Source organism: Malaclemys terrapin, chromosome 1 (assembly GCF_027887155.1).
Source record: "Malaclemys terrapin pileata isolate rMalTer1 chromosome 1, rMalTer1.hap1, whole genome shotgun sequence".
NCBI lineage: Eukaryota > Metazoa > Chordata > Testudines > Emydidae > Malaclemys > Malaclemys terrapin.
This window is the reverse complement of record NC_071505.1, coordinates 67534673-67556024: the sequence shown is the minus strand read 5'-3', so window position 1 is coordinate 67556024 and position 21352 is coordinate 67534673. Positions and strand designations below refer to the sequence as shown.

General features: G+C 38.4%; 1 protein-coding gene across 1 annotated transcript in view; it reads right to left on the bottom strand.

Annotated features, from left to right (window-relative positions):
* The window catches only part of TRHDE (thyrotropin releasing hormone degrading enzyme), a 308520-nt gene that overhangs the window by 100077 nt on the left and 187091 nt on the right, over positions 1–21352 (bottom strand). The window contains exons 7-8 of the mRNA XM_054026638.1: positions 16264–16329; positions 219–284 (exon numbers count right to left, since the gene is read on the bottom strand). Coding sequence (XP_053882613.1) covers positions 219–284; positions 16264–16329 — 132 coding nt within the window. The remainder of the gene's footprint in view (positions 1–218; positions 285–16263; positions 16330–21352) is intronic.

The following is a 21352-nucleotide window of genomic DNA, read 5'->3' as shown; positions in this document are numbered from 1 at the left end:
TTTATTTGGTGTCAGTGATATAACACAAACAACTGAAAACATGTTTTTTTAGGTTGTCGCTTTCTGTGAACCCAAACGGTACGTCTTAGCATTAGTTTTTAAACGTGCTCTTGGGCTTAGGTATTTTAGTATACACTATTCTCTTCCAACCTCGGCATAAAAACACCACTATGGCTTCCTGCTTTTCTCTCAGTGTATTAGGCTATATTGCACTTTACCTCTGACAGGGTATTCCAGAGATCATTTCTGGCTGCATTGCCATACTTGTGAATTGTCAAATAGTCCTACAAAAAATAAAACAAAAATACAAATCAGAAGTTACTGTATACAGGCCAAACAATTACAGCTGTGAATCACTGCTAGTATAAGTTAAATTACATAAATGTTTTCGTTTGCTGGAAATCTAGCAATATACAATATGCTCATCCTCAGGGAGTCAATAAACATTTTCTTGAGACAGCTTACAATATATTAAAAATAGAAGATTAAATAAATTCCAACGGAAAAACAAACCAACAAACAAATTTCCTAGTAAGTTCCCATACAGCATTCAGAGTTTTACCTTTTCTAAGTAATTCATCAAGATTAGTATTTCCTATTTACTTTTTAAACATTTGTATAGTCTCAGCATCTGTTTCCAGGCAATTCATGGCAATGAAAGAGGCAAATTTCTAAAATAAAGCTCTACTGTTTATTTTAGCAGGTCATTCTGTGGCTAATGTCAAGGACCCACACACTCTGATGACAGCTAGATCTGTTATAAAATATTTAACCAAGAAATAGCCCATCGGAGCCATTTCCTCATATCTAGTGGGGTCTCGTGGACAGGTGTTTTTCCTTACGATTAAATGCAGAAATAGATAATATTGTCAACGCAGGCTCTAGCATGCTATCCTAAAAAGCCTTGACACCATGGGAAGCAACAGAAAATGTGCACATTACATAAAAGGGGTGCTTATAGTGGAAGAATATGTGTTTGTGAGCACGTGATCTGAGAATACCTGATAGGGCAGTAAACTGAAGTTTTCTGTTTTTTTCAGCCACAGTTGCAGTGACTCATTATCCACGTTTCCCCTTCAGTAACAAAAAGGCCAAAAAGTAGGAAGAGCCATCCTCCCAAAGGAATGAGGACTAGCCCATAACAGCTCTTCAGTCCCAAGCCTCTGCATAGGAGAGGCTGCCAAATATAAAAATGATGTGTGCTTGAGTCAGAGGTATACCCTTACCAAATAAAGGTAATTTCCCATATTAATTTTAAAATATATTTCTGGGTTAGGCCTGGACCTTCCTGGTACAAAATGTTTTCATTTGTATCTGCTAAGCTCTAGGCTACCCTATCAGATTCATGCCTTACTATCTGCCTACAGAATACATAGACAATCACAGATTTGAAATTCAGAAATTATTATTGGAACAATCTAAGTCTTTTGCACTTGGATTGGGAGAATAAAGCAAGAAAAACCTTATAAAATCAAAGGGTTCCCTGCATTAGAATTTCCATCATCTACACTTTATACAATGGTAGGAGACAAACCCTAATTCACAGCACAATGATAAAACTGAGGAAATTTTGCTGACTGTGTTATCTGTGCTTTGTGTGAAGTACGATACTATGGGAATAATTAGTGTTTGGAAAGCAAATTTCCTGATGTACAAATTGTAGCACCTGTGACAGATTTAGCTTTTGTCAGCCAACTCATATTACAACAAGCAGCAACTCCCATTTAATCACAGACTAAAAAAGCTAAATGAGAACACTGACTCAGTTAACTGCAGTGCATAGTCTTAACAATGTCATGAAAATAACGATTGGAAAAAGACAACATTATAGAGGCTTCACCAATATATTGTGCTTCTATTTTGTCTAAAAATATAGTCTTCTAAGACAGTTAAATATCCAACAGCATCCAAAGCTAATCAGGTTGCATTGTAAATTAAAAGACTAAAACAGGTATACAAAAAAGTCAGAGTAGATAAATAAACAACAAATATACACAGGAGCGGTGCCAGGATTTTTGCCGCCCTAGGTGGCAGGGCTCCTCCTCTGAGCATTCGGTGGCAGGGGTCCTTCCACTCCACGTCTTCGGGGTACTTCGGCGGCGGGTCCCGGAGCAAGTGAAGGACCTGCCGCCGAAATTCCGCCGAAGACCCGGAGCGGAAGGACCCCCCGCCGCCGAATTTCCCCCGAGGACGGCAAAATGCCACCTCTCAAATCCTGCCGCCCTAGACGACCGCCTAGGGTTGCCTAGTGGAAGTGCTGGCCCTGAATATACATGCACATTTTAAGTTGTGCTAGACAATACAGTATCCATGAATTCTTCTGTTATTTGTTTACAGGGTTTGTATGTAATACAATAAGGCAGTGAAACAGTTTGAGAATTTACTCAACAGAGCCAAATAATTTTGTTTAACAGTCTATGACCAGACATCACATTTGGCTTGAATTTTATATTCAGAAAGAGTGGAAAGAAAGGCAAATGCTTTTATCCTCTTCCTCTGGCTTTTGCCTCACAATATGCAGGTTGATTGGTTTGGACAGACCTCTCCATTTCCAGTTCAATATTTATTATTTTGATTTTATTGGGTGAAGAAAAGCAAAAAGGAAAAGGAAAGAGACTACAAAGGTAAGTACAGTATAAAACTATATTAATCACCTGATACAATACTATTTTACATTTTTTTGTTCATTGCTTTAGAGCTAAATTGAGGCTTTGATTACAGCTCTGAGCAAGGGCTGGTATATAAGCAGTATGACTCCAAAAGCAGCCGTGAGAGGCCCTGCACCTCAGAGATATACCTTTGAGTGATCATTTCCTTCCTGCTTGCCCCTGACTCTGGTGAGGGGAGAGAGGAAGAATGCTGGCTTATACCAACAGTAATTATAACCCCTACCTTCCAGCTAAACTGCACTGGCTAAGGAGTAGTGAGATATAGGCCAAGGCTCTGTCCTCTCCCCCACCCACCTGCTCTGTGGAGAGATCAAACAGGCACCCAGGATCTGCTTACTCCTGCATACCCACACCCAAGGTCTTGGTCGCTCACGAGGGGGTATAAGGTATTCATTGTTCTCTGGTGTGGGTATATAAGCCACAATCTGGCCCTTATACTGTAAGAAAAAGCTCCAAATCAGAAAGCAAAGAGAAACAAGTAATAGAAAAAGAGAAACAAATCACAGAAAACAAGGGACAGATGACAGCCAAAATATGGCAGCCCAGATCTAAGCTGCACTCAGCACAGTTCAGAAGGGGAGGTGCTAAAGAGGTGATAAGCTACTTTCTCTCACAGACACATTCCTGTGACTATCCTGCTGCCACCAGGCTGGTCCCTGACACAAAGTTGAATAGTCTATCACCTAAAAAACATGTCCCAACACCTTGGGATTGTTGGGGGTATAGGGATACCTTAACCACGCACACAACTCTCAGACACACCCCCAGTGCCAGGTGGTAGGAGAGAGTTACACAGAAGCCTTTGGGCCAGCCTTATACCCATGAGGTTTCCTCTACACAGTGGAAATCCACTCCTAGTCAGTTTAGATGGTTTTAATCCTGATTTTCACCATGGGAGCTGTGCAAAGAAGACGGCCAAAGACCGTGCCCAACATGCCATACAATGAAATACCAAACAAAAGCAAAAAACTGACACTGATTTTTTTTTTTTTTTTTTGCAGAGCTTTACCTCTAACTCTCTTCTGAAATTAGTCTGTTCTCAACATCGTCCCATTATAACTTTTTAATATGCAGCTACTCCTTGCAGGACTGAAGGATTATAATAATGAAATATAATATATCTGTGTTACTAAAAACTAAACATAATCGATCATTGCTTGTAGTATGTAAGTTTTTGTTTCAGCTGGGTCTGTTCGGAAAAAGAATATTACTGTAATCATTCAAATATCCAAAAGAAACCAAAGATTAATCATATTAAAGGAACAAGCTGAAACAATTACCACACAAGCAGGTAAGATCTTGCAAAACAAGAAGTAAACCGTAATTCTAATGTTTTGTCAAATAATAGACTCAGTCTCTAAAGAAAATTGTAAGGCTTAAATGGTTTGGAAACTATGTTATCACCTTAATATTGAAGCAAGTGGCTTGAATATTAGAAGATGAAGAAAGCACAGTAAAAAGTGCTAAAAGATTTTGACAGATATTTGTAGTAACAGCATTATTGATTAAATTTACAGGCCATTTATTGTGTTAGTTTTTAAAAAAGCAGGTTACTAGTATTAAAGAAGGGATATAGGGAAAGCGGTGGATGTGATATATCTTGACTTTAGCAAAGCTTTTGATATGGTCTCCCACAGTATTCTTTCCAGCAAGTTAAAAAAGTATGGATTGGATGACTGGACCATAAGGTGGATAGAAAGCTGGCTATTGTTGGGCTCAACGGATACTGATCAATGGCTCGATGTCTAGTTGGCAGCCGGTATCAAGCGGAGTGCCACAGGGGTCAGTCCTCAGGCCAGTTTTGTTCAACATCTTTATTAATGATCTGGATGATGGATTAATTGCATTTTCAGCAAGTTCGCAGATGACACTAAGCTGGGGGGAGAGGTAGATATGCCGGAGGGTAAGGATAGGGTCCAGAGTGACCCAGAAAAATTGGAGGATTGGGCCAAAAGAAATCTGATGAGGTTCAACAAGGACAAGTGCAGAGTCCTGCACTTAGGACAGAAGAATCCCATGCACTGCTACAGACTGAGGACCGACTGGCTAAGTGGCAGTTCTGCAGAAAGGGACTTGGGGATTACAGTGGACAAGAAGCTGGATATGAGTCAGCAATGTGCCCTTGTTGCCAAGAAGGACAACGGCATATTGGGCTGTATTAGTAGGAGCATTGCTGGCAGATCGAGGGAAGTGATTATTCCCCTCTATTTGGCACAGGTGAGGCCACACCTGGAGTATTGTGTCCAGTTTTTGTCCCTCCACTACAGAAGGGACGTGGACAAATTGGAGAGAGTCCAGCAGAGGGCAACAAAAATTATTAGGGGGCTGGGGCACATTACTTACGAGGAGAGGCTGAGGGAACTGGGGTTATTTAGTCTGCAGAAGAGAAGAGTGAGGGGGAATTTGATAGCAGTCTTCAACTACCTGAAGGGGGATTCCAAAGAGGATGGAGCTAGGCTGTTCTCAGTGGTGGCAGATGACAGAACAAGAAGAAATGGTCTCAACTTGCAGTGGGGGTGGTCTAGGTTGGATATTAGGACACACTATTTCAGTAGGAGGGTGGTGAAGCACTTGAATGGGTTACCTAGAGAGGTGGTGGAATTTCCATCCTTAGAGGTTTTTAAGGCCCGGATTGACAAAACTCTGTCTGGGATGATTTAGTTGGCATTGGCCCTGCTTTGAGAAGGGGACTGGACTGGACCTCCTGAGGTCTCTTCCAACCCTAATATTCTATGATTTTATAAGGGCTTTATCCCATCGCAATTCTAGCTTTCTCAGTATTGCTAAGGCATTGAGCCCTTTCAGTTCGGAAAAATTGAACTAGTTCTATCATTCAGGAATGATAACACTTATAACTAATAAAAGATGGTGACTGATAGATACCAGGAGGTGGAAATAATATAAAAGGGGGAAAAGATCATGTGTATCTTTCTCTCAAAAGAGAGGTCGGATCTACAGTTGGGAACTGAAACAGAGATACAAGTTAAATTCTGCTCTTAGTTTTATTTGTCAAGTTGATTGACATAAATGAAGTTACTCCAGATTTACACAGATGTAACTGAGATTGCAATCTGATATACTGTCTACAAGCTGAGTAACTCCACTTTTTCCACTTGGTTTCCTAAGAACAGCTGGAAAACTACAATACAAGAGGAGTTAGAAAGGACAATAACATACGTTCAAGATGGTCATAAAATGATTTCAGAATCAGATTTCAGTACAGTAACATTAATCTGAATGCAGTCCATTTATTCGCCACCATAGTCCTGGATTCATGCTCACTCCCCCACCTCTGTCCATGTCTTTGAGTCATACTCCTGCCCCATCCCCACCCTGAGCCTTGGATTTGCTCCTGTTGCACAACTACCTGTAGACTGATTATGCAATTGTCACACCTGCTTAATCTCTGACTTTAAGTAGAAAAAGTCTCTAGAACTCTAGCTCTCAAGATTAATAAGTACCATTCTGCAGGGAGTCCAGGAATGATTAGTAACTTCACATCTGGCCATCCAACACATTCTAATGGAATGCTGACTCTGGTGGCACACCATCTTATTTTTGCCTCCTTGAGACTACTAGCATTAAAGTTGTTACCTCAGGTTATCTTGACACCACCTGACACTCAAAGTAAAAGGTCTGAACAAGGGGTCAGGCTCTGTACATGGCTTTGACTGAGTGTGACAGTTGAAAGTGACTGAGAATCAGTGATGGAGCATTGACAATGGTACTACACAAAAGCTTAAGATTTTTTAAAAGAGAGGAGGTCAAGATCAGTGAGTGCAGAAACTAGAGTATACAAGTGGGTCTGAGATATTTTTATATGTGAGAGATTGTACAAAAAAAATAAACCCTGGAGGATGATGAATAAACCTGCAGAGAGGAGAGAACTGTTAGCATTAGTACCGGGGTCAGTCAAACTGCAGAGCTACCCCAACAGTGAGAGAAAACCATGGTCAGACCAGTTAGCAAAGAGAAAGACAGCACTGCAGAACCAGCTCAAAGAAAGTTGGAAAATAGCATTCAGATCATCTAAATGGATCAGCCACTTCACTTTTAGTATCAGTTTTATTTGAGGCTACCTGAATATTGTTTCCAGTGAGTCTTGTTGGAAAATACCAGCCTGAGCAATATCAAATCCATAGATTACATGTTAATACTCATGAACAAATGTTACCAGAAGGAACAAAAATGGTGTTATCCTTGACACACTGTAATTTGCTGCTACATTAAAACGCATTCAGTATTTAGTTACTGGCCTGTCACTAAGGCAAAAATAATTATCCAAATAAACAACCCATGAAATATCATCCCACAAAAATGTCCTTAAAACTTAGTGCTAGCACGCCCCTGGGATACAAGCTATAGTAGAACCTCAGAGTTATGAACATCAGAGTTACGAACTGACCAGTCAACCACACACCTTATTTGGAACCGGAAGTACACAATCAGTCAGCAGCAGAGACGTAAAAAAAAAAAAAAAAGTGAATACAGTACAGTACTCTGTTAAACGTAAACTACTAAAAAAAAAATAAAGGGAAAGCAGCATTTTTTTCTGCATAGTAAAGTTTTAAAGCTGTATTAAGTCAATGTTCAGTTGTAAACTTTTGAAAAAACAACCATAATGTTTTGTTCAGAGTTACAAACATTTCAGAGTTATGAACAGCCTCCATTCCCGAGCTGTTCGTAACTCTGAAGTTCTACTGTATTATTGATACTATCACAGGTGAATTCTTTGTATAGGCAAATTCTTCTGTGGGATCCTGACCCTCTGTTAGCACTGTAGAAGAGGCATGATTAAGAACAGCATTACAGTGATGACTTAATGCAATAGCACCTGCTAAAAGAAAGAAGAGCAGTGAGTCACCCTTCGGGAGGAAAAGCTCATTTTAGAGTTTTTCATTTCTTTCCAAGTATGTTTCTAAAATTCGCTGAAAAAGGTGCTGAAATCTCCACCTTTTCATAGCAATGGTTGCCTGCTCTTCTACCTTGTCAATCTTTTCTGACCCTGCCTGGTAACCCTTTCGGGGGATGGGGGCAACCAGTGATCTTGGTGATCCACCCCTCTCTGAGCAGAAAAAGCTAGGAGAGGTGAGTTGGTGATGGTGTCAAAACAGTGACAAAAGCACCATGATGCTAGTGCTGAGCGGCAGATAAATGTGTTACCAATGTATCAGACTTTTGTGTAAAAGAGTTGTAATTGACAGGTGAACCTCAAAGTACAGAAGCTAGGATAAGCACCCAACAGGTTGATTGTTTATCTGAAACATATCCAAATCTTTTTAGTTTGGATATCTCAACAGATATCAACTATTATATCTTCTCTCTATGCCTCTAATAATTGTACAGATATAAGTGAAGTCATCTGCTCAATCAGTGCCAAATAACAGTTTCTTTGGCCAACGTTTTTAAAAATGATTAGTCATTCTGATTGACTCAGCACTTTCTGAAAAACAGAAAGTTTCTCAGACCAGACACCCAAAACCACTAGTAATTTTTAAAAATCTTGGCCCTAATTTTTTTAATAACTAATATTTTCAAGTATAATTTTAAATGTTCTACAAAATACTGTACCTCCTCTATTAGGATATCATCTCTTTAAACCAGGTTTCTACCTCTTCCAACAGTGGCAGAACATTTTCAATAATACCCAAACAAGTTAAATTTTCCACTAGCTGTACGGAGATTACCACAAGATTGGGCTTTAACCTGTCAGTTTTATTTATTTAATTATGTAATTAATTTATTAATTGATTTAAAGTGCCCATCAATCAGTAACTTCTTTAGTTTACTTTCAGAATCAAAGAAGAACACACAAGTGTCGAACAGAATTTAAACAAGGTTTGAAAGGCATGCTCATATCTCAGCTGCATCACACAAGTGTTCATGTCAACTGCTGTCCTGCCTTCTCTTCAGGCCAGTTCCTCGTAGGTGTAATAGTGATACTCAGTCGATGAAGCCAATGGAGCTAAACCAATCTACACCAGCTGGGGATCCATCCCTTTATTTTTAAAGGAAATATTTATATTTGTTTCCTATATTACAGTGATATAATGCTTGTAATTATCAGCAATCAGAAAACATCCACTGTCATCATGTCATATCTGCAATTAAATCATTATATTGAAACAACAAGCTATAACTACTAATCATAAAGAGTGATACTGGAACATTACATGGAAATAAATCTTAATTCTCGCTTGAGCTAACACTACTGTATAAACCAGCATAATTATAGTATTTTTACTTTGCCCCTTTTCTTAGTTATCCACAAATACTTCCATATATTATGGAAAAACTCAGATCTGCGATGCTAACATTTCTGGAGCTATGTGAATCAATGGGAGTTTTACTATTGATTTAAATGGGAATAGAATTAAGCAAATGGTGAGTGTTTCTGAAAGATTTCCCTCCCTGCCGCCCCAGTGTATCAAGTGCAATAGGCACTTGATGGAACATAAAAAGACAGGAGCCCTACACACCTTACCATCTAAGTTTAGGCATAATAAGAGATGGTAACAGAAAAGGGTAGGAAAGGGAGAAAAAGTGTTATAATTAATACTATGGGATTCTCTGTTTTTTTATATATGCATCTTGTTAGCAAAGAAAAGGGACTGGACTTCAACCAGTGACTGATGTATATCAGGAGTAATTCCATTCAAGCCAATATAGTTAAACCATTGTGACTCCAAGATGAGAGAAGAATCAGGCTCCTAAACTTTGCATCATACAGGATATATAATTTGTGAAGCCCTGGAATTGTGATAAATTAAATCTCATGTAAACAGGCATATTTAAACTGGACAGATTCAAACCTTGTTCCCAAGCAGGTGCCCAGTGTCATAATACTTTTACACGTGCCCTGCCTGACAGGTAATTCTGGTTAAAAAGACCAGAATGGCTATACGCAGAGGGTTCTATCTCTTACAAAAGTCTAACCTCCCCTACTAGCTAATAATATGTAAAGGAGGACCTATTCTGGAACATGACAAAGGCAATTGCAGTGTGGGGGCAAAACAATCTGCATAAGAAATCAACAGGGAACTATTAGAAGGATGGCAGAGTTATTGCTTATAAACAGTCTGATGGTGGCTGTTATGCAGTAAGACACCTGCTAGCACATTAAGCTTTGCTTTAAGGAAAAATGTATTTGATGTATTATTCGGTAGTGATGCTAAACAACTGAACTAAGGACAAGCCCCACAAAAATAAAGTATTGTTCGAAATTGAAGTGCAATATTTTACTGAATTTGTACATTAATTTTAGCTTTTTTGTTTTAATACATTCTAAAAGGAACAAAAATATTGTTCAGTAAGTATTTTTAAAATCCACACAAAAAAAGGGAATGTCTTCCTGAGGTATTTGAATGGCCCTTGTTAATTGAGACAGTCTCAGCTGATCACAACTCTGCATTAATCAGTGTCAAGGATAACTACTAACGCAGACAATTGCTCCACTGTTCCTTTTCTATAACATTCTTTCTACAGAAACCCCAGGAAAGAAACAATGTAACAATACTGTTCAGTATAACAATCTCAGCAGAAATCACCTGAGATAATTCACCAAGAACATAATTTCTGTGTCACTACTGTATCTAGAAAATAACATCCTGGCAGATCTTTAAAATAAGAATGAATAGATGAGAAGATCATCAACTGTGAAGCTTCAACCGTGTTTATCAGCTGTTTGTGATTTCCTGTCAATCTACCTAACATTTCTTCTCAGCGCTGAAGACTGTCATACACTAAAACTTCAAATACTGTTGCAAAATTTGGCCAAAGACTCAGAATAATATCTTTTCTTTACACTGGATATTTCTATTTGTGCACAACTAATTTTGTTTATCTGTTTGCACTAAACCATTCTTTCCACCACTATCATAGAAAACAGGATTCTACAGCCAAAAAAAAAAAACAATATTGATATATTTCCTTTCTCAGGCTTTATGCCAATAGACTCATTGCTTTGATTTACATCAACAAATTCGCTCATAGTAATTTTTTGAAAACACATTTAGTTGTGGAATTACAGTGGCTGCCATTAAAAAGTCGACATTTGTCAAAAGATACAATAGAGTTACAATTTATGTCTTATTATTGCTATGAGGAAAATGGTGGTATATCAGATTCTAATGTGTGGTAATCGTTGGTGAACTCTGACTATTTAAGATAAACAACTGAATCTTCAGGAAAATGGTATTTAACAAGAGCTCAAGTGAAGTCTTGTTTTGTTCGGTATGGATCCAGCTTCTTTTTGAATTTTCCTCATTGGTCTGCATGGAAATGAAATTGCTTGTTCTGGTTTTAAGCGTGTACTATCTAACAAGGACTTACAAGTAGCCCAATTCTGAAATCTTTGTGCTCGTAAAATCCCCATTAATTTCTTAGAAGCCAGTGGACATTCTGATTGTACAATGATTGTAGGATCAGGCATAAAATGTGTACTTTTCTATACTGTGTAGATTCCATTGTGCTGGTTCATAGGAACAGGGATGAGATTGCTACTGAGCCCACATCAGGAAAAAATATAATTTTATTTGGAAAGAAAACAAATATAACTTTACTGTATCTTAAAATAGCTAATGAGCCAGCTGATGTTAGCTGAGGATTCATATCTATAGATCTTTCTCTTAATAATTCCCATAATAAAATTGTAGGAGAAAATCATAATAAATGGGCTTCACATGCAACAAAATATGAGAATGAAAGTCACTGAATGCACATCAAAAGGATACATATGTACTACATGCCATATCACTGAGGCTAACATCATTGAGAAGGGAAGACTGGGACTGGTTGGGCAAGGAGATTGGAAGCGATGAGACTGAGGCAAGGAGCCAGGGAGGGAGTAGTGGGAGATTGAGATTGGAGGCCAAGGAAGGGAGGCAGACAGGGCCCAGGAACCTGTAATGGGGAAGGAAGAGCGAGATCAGAAAAGGAGCTGGGGGTGGAGGGAACTGGGATTGGCTGGGCAAGGAGACTGGAACTTGGGTGAAAAGCTGAGACTGGGACTGGAACGAAGACTGGGATGGGAAAAAACAGAACTGGGACAGGGACAGCTTGGAGAGGACAGGCGAGAAGGGGTCAAGCTTTGAGGGACTGGCAATGGCAAGAAGAGTCTGTGCTCACTAGAGCATGCTCTCCTGGGGCCACACATTGAACAATGAGGATAAAACAAAATATTGAATAAATGCTCATTACGGGTGAACTGAATGACACAGGGGCCCTATGGAGAAAAAAGTAAGTGATCACATGTATTATGCAACAGTCTCTAATTATATGCAAAAGGGGACCAAGTTACGATTGCATAGAAAATCTTAATTTTGGCATTTCCTAACTTTTGAGTGCTTGACTTTGCAACCTTAGTAATGTTCTTTAACAAATATTTTGTGTTTGTAATATGTAGATACATTCTGATCCAAAGCCCACTGGAGTCAATGGAAAGACTCTCATTGACTTCACTGGCCTCTGAATAGGCCAATAATATGCTACACATTTTTATATTTTATAGGAAAAAATATTAAAACAATAGTGTTTTATACAAGTCTTTCAAGACTGTATTTTTGCTCACTTACTTAACTCTTAAGAAAAAAATACAAGTCCCTTTAAAGAAAAACTTTAGAGGTGAATTCATTTAATTAGAATAATCTCAACATCAAGAGTGACAGATAGTGAGAATATTAGAATTGGAGAGAGGTCAGAGAAGGCAGAAGGTGCTGGCACTCTTGTTGACATTATTGTTCCCACATGATCTCGGACATGCAGTGGCAGTGGGTCAGCTCCAGAAGATGTTTTTTTGTCTTGCTTTTAACGTTAACAGATGAAAGTGTAGAACACATGGATAAGGAAAGGTGAATCTACTCCTAGACTCTTGAATGGAGGTTATAAACAAGTCAGATAATAGTGTACAGCATAATGATTTATTTGAAATTTAGGAAGACTTTGACAGAGTTCCACATGCCAGATTGTTGCATAATTTAAGAGCCACAATAATTCAGCATGGAACACAGGAATGCATAATTGTTTAAAGAGCTGTGAATAAGTACTGCAGATGAAAGGAGCTTGGTCCAAATGGCAACTTTTATGGTAGTGAAAAATACCCTATATTCCACATTTCCCTAGACTGCTCTTCTAAAAGGTTGGCCTATCAGTTTCAATATAGTGACCACTCAGCACCAAGTCATTACATGCCTATCCAAAGGACCGTACAAAAGGTCTTCTCCCAGATATACCGTGTACAATTTAATGTACATAAGGTGATAATTTATCATAGAGCCTGAGGTTCCTACAGTAAACTAATCCAAACTGCTGATGATGCACTCAATCAGAGTGAGTGATGAACACAAATACAGCAGCAAGTGAAGTTCAAAAGGATACAGATTTGTATGATCAATGAGCTGCCAGATGACAAATGAAATGTAATGTTGAAATAATCAAACCAAGTATAAAATAAATATGAATGAACTAGCACACAAGAGCCTCATAAGGGAGCTTGAGATGCCAGTGGATGCCTCTTTGAACACAACACTAGACCTCCGAACTACTGTGTTTACTATCCACATTTAACATGAGAAGTCACTGATAACACAGAAAGGTGTTCTAGGCTTGTAGCAATAAACCTTTCCAATAAATGAAATTCAGTAATACAAAATCATATAAACAACACATCTATTCCAAGTACTCGCATACGAAACAACATTTACAGATAAAATCCCACCCAAAATCTAAACTTATATTACAAGTTACTGTCCTCGGTGGTGTCTGAATGCTGAAACTAACTCAACAAATCCAACTCCACAAGCTTATGCAGTTCAGAAACATTATCAGAAGAGAGTGATGCTGACCAAGCCTCTCCACTGTCTGGTAGTCATAGTGGCGAACTAATAGCCTTTCAAGACCGAGAAAAGGTATCACCACTTATTAGTGAGGGTTGCTACCATTCAGTGCCCATGCATAGCCTCAACTTACATTGATGCTAGAGCACAACAACCTTGCCGGCATGAAAGGACATTCAACATCAGGTCATTTGTGGGAAAGGAGCCAGTACATGCCTCATCTCACTGAAAAGTGACCCCTCTGAGTAATATAGGAGTGGCATTGCTTTATGGATAATTCTTATCTGATGAAAGCTCAAAAGTGGGGGTCTTTAAGAAGTGTGGGAAAAAATAACGGGACTCTCAAGACTTCCAAAGAGACAGAGAACTCCACTAGTGAAGAAAGTGGTTTTATTAAATGATGTTAGGTACTTAAATAACAGCTTTGTTTTTCTAGCACCCCCAAGTTCACATTCACAGTTTTTAATCTCAGTTATTCATCACATCTGATATAAATATGTTTGTGGGGGTTTTGTATATGGGGTGCTATAATATGAAAATATTGAGAAGTTGACAAAATTAAGTCTCTATTATAAAAATGTGTTTGAAAATCTCACAAAATTAAAAACAGTGCATATCTTTTGAAGCTTTACAGAATAATATATTTTCATTCTATTGTTTCTTGATTAAAATTTCATCATGGAGGTCCAACATTATAATTCAATGGCCTTTCACAAGCATATCTGAAGAAACAGGCCAGTTACTCGTGATAGGTTCAAACCAATGTATGCTGTGAAAATCAGTACTTCATACTGTAATTCCGCCTGCTCTCTATCCCCTCACAAATAGTTTGCTGGATACCAGGGTCATATAGCTCTCTATGCTATGGCAGTTGCTTTAGTGTGCATTCATTGTTCATATGTATCTAACAAAAAGCCCACTCTTTAGTCTTTATCATCTTTTTTTCTAATTCATTTTAGCAAAATCAATTGCTTTTTTGATAAGTAAAGGATTTTTGTTGAGGTATTATGAGAAAGAAAACACATACCTGGTGATGGTATGCAATTATGATAAGAAAAAATAAAGGGATAAGGAGAAAAGAAAGGAGCTAGCCTGGCCCTTCCCTCTCCGTACCACCCAGTGCTTGTTACCATCATCACTGAGTAATACCTTGATTTCAATGGCAATACATTCACAGTAAATGGTCAATCAATTTGATTTATGTTGCATGGACTGTTGTGATACTAAAGCTTTTTACATTCTTTATCATTACTACATTGTTCTCCATCATGGATGCCAAGGTAACATTTTTTGACAATGCATCGCCAAAGTTTAAAACTTTAGTTCTGGAGATGTTTGAGTGGAGAAAACTTTCTGCATGGGCAGGCTTCGATGGGGAATATTTTCAATTACAAATTTTAAGTGTCAAGAGTCTAGCACTTTAAACTTCTATATTAACAGGGAAAAATTTCTGGGTGAATTCCTTGCTCCTTTGGGACAATGGCAAAAGTTCCAATGACTTTAATAGGGTGAGGATTTCGCCCTTTATGTGCACAAGTTTGTGCCTGGAAACCCTTCCAGATGAAGGCCTATTGTCTGGGGTAGAAGATAAGGCCAGTGACCTGAAAAGAGCCTTCTGGCTCCCGTGACCCAGTTATCTTCCAAAGCTTGATTGATCAAAGTCCTGCAAACTTTCTAGAAAAGCGACATTTCCTCAATGGGATTCTTTTCATTGTATATCACATTAAATACATATTTATATGACATAACCCGTGTATTTATTTAACTTTTATTTTATATTTTATCTTTCAATCCATTTTGGTTAGAGGTAGAATTACTGTGTTAAAATATGACCTGATCCCATATGTAGTTTATTTAAATTTCAAAATGAAAAGCTTACTAAGAACAGATAAGATTGATTGCTCTTTCCATCTTAGCATAATTGTATTTCAGGTGAACATCAATTTACTTTAAAGGACATTTCTAAGTAGCAGACTGCATCATACATAATTCATCAATCACAGTTGCCTGTAACATGATTTACTTAAACAGATTTCTTAACAGATTTCTTACTACTTAAACAGAAATAAAGGGAGTTGATTTTTTTTATGTTTGGTTTGTTTTAAAACGGTTTACGAAATACAACGGGATTCTGAATTACTGCTGAAAAAGTTCATCCTTGGTAACCAGCACAGTGAATTTCTCTCTCTCTTTGAACAGAAGTGTTATTTCTTTAAACCTCTTTTAAAAGGCAGAGGGAGTTTTCAAAATATAATTAAGGCAAAGAGCACTCCATGTTCATCAAAGGTAAAAGTAAAACTCCAGGGTTTTGATGGGGGCAGGGGGAAGTATTTATCTGTAAAATATGATTAGCTTTGCAGCCACATATTTTCTAGTGAGATCGACATAGTTCATTTTTATTTTATATTAAAATTTAAATGTAATTGAAGCAAAGTGGCTTTTGCCTCAGCAAGCTCTTTCAGTGATGGATAATCAAGTTCTTACATATCTGAAAATGATTTCCACTTGGTGATGTATACCAAATGAAAGTGAAACTGTGTGGCACTTGACACACTGAGAATTCTTTCATTTGCTGGAGTGATGGCTCTGATGTTATACAAACTAATGCTTCCTATCAAATTTAGTTTCAGGGACATAATGATGCCACAATCATTGAGAACTTTAAAAAGAGAAACACTGGCACAAATACTTGCTTAAAAACAAACAAAAAATAGCCAAAGGTTACAGATACACATAAAAAAGACAGAATGCTTTCTACTTACTTGTAAGCCCATCTGAAATACAGAGTGACCCATAAAATTAGCCAACATTCGAATTAAAGCTGCACCCTATGGGAGACAACAGAGAAAAGTAAGTTATTGGGCTGCTTCTTCCTAATCAGTGATATAAATTATGATGAAATATTCAATTTAATCTATTATTATCCTATTTTAAAAATATATTTCTTTAATGATGATGTTTAAATGTACAAGAAAAGTGTTACTAAGTACTTGATCAATAGAATCTTAAAAATTTCTCAGCATACACACACACAAACCTGCTGGTTGGAAGGAAGGAAAAAAGGAGAGGAAAGTTCATGCAACTGCCAGACAGAGGAAATCGTGATTTGGAAGGGGATTGTTACTATTAATTACCCATATGCATATAGCAAACGAGGCTGAAAGCTATAAAGCACATCATTTCCGCAGCTGGAGCAGTATCTACTTACACATCTCAAGCACAGACATACAAATGTACATTTGCTGTCCATTATACCGTTACAATCATGTGAAGTCTCATAGACTCATAGATTTTAAGGCCAGAAGGGACCATTGTGATTATCTAGTCTGACCTCTTGCACATTGTAGGCCACAGAACCTCATTCACCCCCTCCTCTAGTAGCACTGTAATCTTTGGCTGAGTTACTGAAGTCCTCAAATCATGATTTAAAGACTTCAAAAGTTACAGGGAATCCATTATTTACTCTAGTTTAAGCCAGCAAGTGACCCAGGCCTCATGCTGCAAAGGAAGATGAAAACCCCCTAAGGTCTCTGCCAATCTGACCTGGAGGAAAATTCCTTCCTGATCCCAACTACGGCAACCAGTTGAACCCTGAGCATGTCAGCAAATCCCACCAGCCAGACACTTGGGAAAGAATTTTCTGTAGTAACTCAGAGCCCTCCTCATCACTCATCATACCATCCCCTCCATAAACTTATAAAACTCAGGTTTGAAGCGAGTTAGTTTTTTTGCCCCACTGCTCCCATTGGGAGGCTGTTCCAGAACTTCACTACTCCAATGATTAGAAACCTTCATCTAATTTTAAGCCTTAAACTTGTTGATGGCCAGTTTATATCCATTTGTTCTTGTGTCAACATTGGCACTTAACTTAAATAACTCCTCTCCCTCCCTAATATTTATCCTTCTGATGTATTTACAGAGAGTGGCCATATCTCCCCTCAGCCTTCTTTTGTTTAGGCTAAACAAGCCAAATTCCTTGAGTATCCTCTCGTAAGGTAGGTATTCCATTCCTCTGATCATCCTAGTAGCCCTTCTCTGCACCTGCTCCAATTTGAATTAATCTTTCTTAAACATAGGAGAGCATAATTGCGCACGGTATTCCAGAAAAATCCAACCAAACTCTACAAGGATTTCCAACCTCCTTTTTGCAGACCTAGAAGACTAGACCACAGTTGCTGCATATTCTTCCTCTTCCCTGATGCCTTGTTTCCAGCAGAAATACCTTTGCAGTTATCTGATGGATTTGGTTATAGTATCTCATTTTGCTGTTCAATTTCAGGAGAACCTTCAGCCTTCCAACGCTGCAACTCAAAATACTGTATATAGTGCTGATCACTGTACCACAGGGAGAATACTCTTGACTTGGAGAGAGTTCACTAGAAGATAGCTCAAAAATTATATTAGATTTCAACAAATAAGTTACAAAGGAAGGCTCAGGAAGTTGAATTAGTTCTCACTGAAAAAGAGAAAAAAATCATAGATTCATAGATGTGCAGAGTTGTGCATTTAGTCTGACCTCCTGCTTAATACAGTCCATAGAACTCGCACCCAGTAATTTCAGCATCAAGGCCACAGCTTCCACAGCTTTTAGAAAGCCTTGATTTAAAGACTTTCAAGAATCCACCACAACCAGGGTAAGTAAAAATCAATGATTTCAAAAATACAGATGGTGAGAATTAAAAAGAATGAGTTGATTAAGTAACTGAAGGGAGAAAAAGTAGAAATGAATATAAGAGATACCTGGAATTGTTTCTAAGAAGAAGTGGATGGTTGATGAATTAAAAACCAACAGTTGTATTAGGTTATATTTCTTATTAATTATTATAATTATTTGTTTTATTGTAGTACCCAATCTCAGTTAGGAGCCCACTATGTATGGAACTATACAAACACATAGTAAGAGATAGTTCCGGCCCTGAAGAGTTTACACTCTAAACAGACAAGACAAGAGGGTGGGAGGAAGGACGCATTATTATCCCCATTTTACAAATGGCAACGGATCCACCAAAAAAGTAAGTAACTCAGACAAGGTCACACAGAGAATCAGTAGGAGAGCCAGGAATGGATCCCAGATCTTCATCCAGCCCCTTAATGACAAGGCCATGCTTCCTCTTGTTACATGTCCTTCCCTCTCTATATAGTAAGATTCCGGGATTGTCACACTCCGTGTGTCACTCTGAAGCCTATTGCATCTGTAGAGTCAGTGAGAAGCAATGGAAACAGCTACAGACATGGCTGAGAGCTTTTTTTGTTCAGAATATCACCAGGTTCCATCATCACTGGGATTTCCTGTCTGTTACCATCCAATTTTTAAGTTCTCAGCAATTTTGCTGTTATGAATTACACCCGGCTGGTGTTCAGCTACAAGAAGTGATGTATCTATGCCACACCAAGAGTCCTAGACCATTGTGATACCACAGGTAACAGCCAATCTCCACTCTGACTCTAAAGCTAATGGTGGGGAAAGGAAGGATATGAGGGGGAGAGAGAAGGGGGTACACAGAGAACGCCCAGAGCAGGGGGAAAATGGGAGACCCTGTTCTGGTGGGAAAGGAGGAATGTGAATTATACTGAGTGTATAATTTTCACTTCCCCTCATTCCAGCAAGCAATTAACTGGACAGTGGATCTACACAGATTTGTACCTTCTGCGAACTCCTGTAATCCAGACCTAGACCTCCCTGCAAGTCCGTAAATCAGAGACACAGATGATTGAATCCATGCTACTGGACAGGACTCTCTTTGGAACCTGCCAGCATTACCCTTTGAATGACCTGACAGACTCACAGGCACTGTGTTCCACCATAGCACTCCCAGAGCTGAGCGTGCCACTTCTGCAGCTCTGCCAACCTTTGCCCATTTGAGGAATGACATATGGAGTCTAGAGCAGTGAACTCGACTCTCTTTGCAGGGCAAAATGGCCATTTATTGATGATTTAAGTGCTTTACTCCAGGCAGTGGATGACTTGGTTCCTTGTCAAGCTGTAAAACGAATCGGTTTAACAGGTCTAGTGGGAAAAAAATCCTTTCTATTCATAAAAATGTATCTATTCTCTTGACAGTAAATAACTTGACTCAAGTTAAATCAGGAAAGAAAACACTTATCCTGTTTGAATGAATGCTTCTTCACTCAGTGTGCTTGGTAGGCACTTTCCAAATACAAGCAAAGACATACTACCTTGCCCCTGAGAGATTAAACTCTAAATAAGACAAAACTGACAGATAGATGGATGGAGGGTAAAAGGAAGAACAATCTTTAAGTAAGATGATCAGGTGCTATATATGTTGCTATTGCTTCTACATGGACAGTCAAACCAAATGTGTTAGCCTAAGTATCTTAACCATTCAATAGCTGAAGAAAGGGCATTATGCAAGTCCCTTGCTAGTAGATTCAGCCTGAAAGTACATGGTCTACATCTTCTAACTGGCCACAGTGGCAAAAGGAAAAGTCGCAAAGACACCACTTACAGTCATTAGTGGCACATCTAATCACCCCACCTCTCAAGTGATTGCGCTTTACCCAAAGATGGCATGGAAGGTCGAAACCAGGGGACTGGACTGTTACAAGACAGTCATTGGCTATATTTGAAGCTTTGTTCTTGTTACCGAGTATGCCACTTGAAGATAACAAAAAAATCTCTTAGGGGAATTGTCCAAATAGGTACTTTGAGCTAAAATGCACCAGGTGGATTAAACACATCTTTCAAAAAGGATAGAGGTGGCACATTTTGCAATTTCAGGAACAAATTCTGTAAGGAAACTTGCTGCTTGATGCCAGGAAAGACGATATTGGACAGGACCAATAGCCAGCCCAGACTGATCACCCTCGTGGTACCTGTTATTATAAACATGATTTCATTCAGTTGAGTGTCTACTAGTCCTCTCTGAAAACAGCTGAGCCACACCAGGGAGTAATACTCTGCGACAGAATAGTACAAGGCAAACCAGAATTTCTTAGTATCTGCACACTGGCTCCCCGGGTAGATTCAGCAAGTTTCTTGATCATGTTGTTTCTTGTCTTTATTTTAAGGGAAGTCTTGGTAAGTGAAGGTATGGTCCAGCGTGACACCTAGATACACAGACTTGGATCATGATCCAGTCTGTGTCTATTCAGGAAGGTAAGCTGTTGGTTGGCCTTTGTGTGCTATAGATGGAAGCAGCTGGAAACTGTTTTTTTGGTAGTAGGTTTAAGTGTCCATCTTGGCCAACTCTTTCATGTCATTGCCAGGTAGTGATGGGCCACATCCTGATAATACAAGTTTTAATGGCACAATGGCTTTATATAATAGGCCAGATTCTCAACTAGAGTAAATCACCAGAACTCCATCAACTCCACGGCAGTCAGAGCTATGCCAGCTTATACCAGCTAAGGCTTTGGGCATATATGTTACCGGACAAAAACAATTTTTTTTTTTGAGATGGAGTGAAGGTTGAGAACATGTATCATTAATTTAAGAGTAAAAAAAAATATATGAATGTTGTATTTATTTCAAAACTAAGTATTATAAATCCAGAAAATTCAGGGTTAAGGTTACACTTAACAGAAATCAAAACATATTAAAGTAAGAAATGCATAGTTAAGACACTCAAGCAACCTTATTCTACCTTGTACTGACATCATGAAATAATCCCATGGTCTTTTAAGTGTTTGTGGTCCCAGATTATATTAAACTGATTTTTAAAATCACAATAGAGATTCATGATAACTTTTCTCTACCTAGCATCACTGCAGGACAGAGTTAAGGTTGTTAATTTAATTCCTTTAACTTCTTAAATAACCTAGATTTTAATTAATTTTAATTCATAAACAAATTAATAGATTTACTTGCAAATTTACTTGCAAATCAAAGAG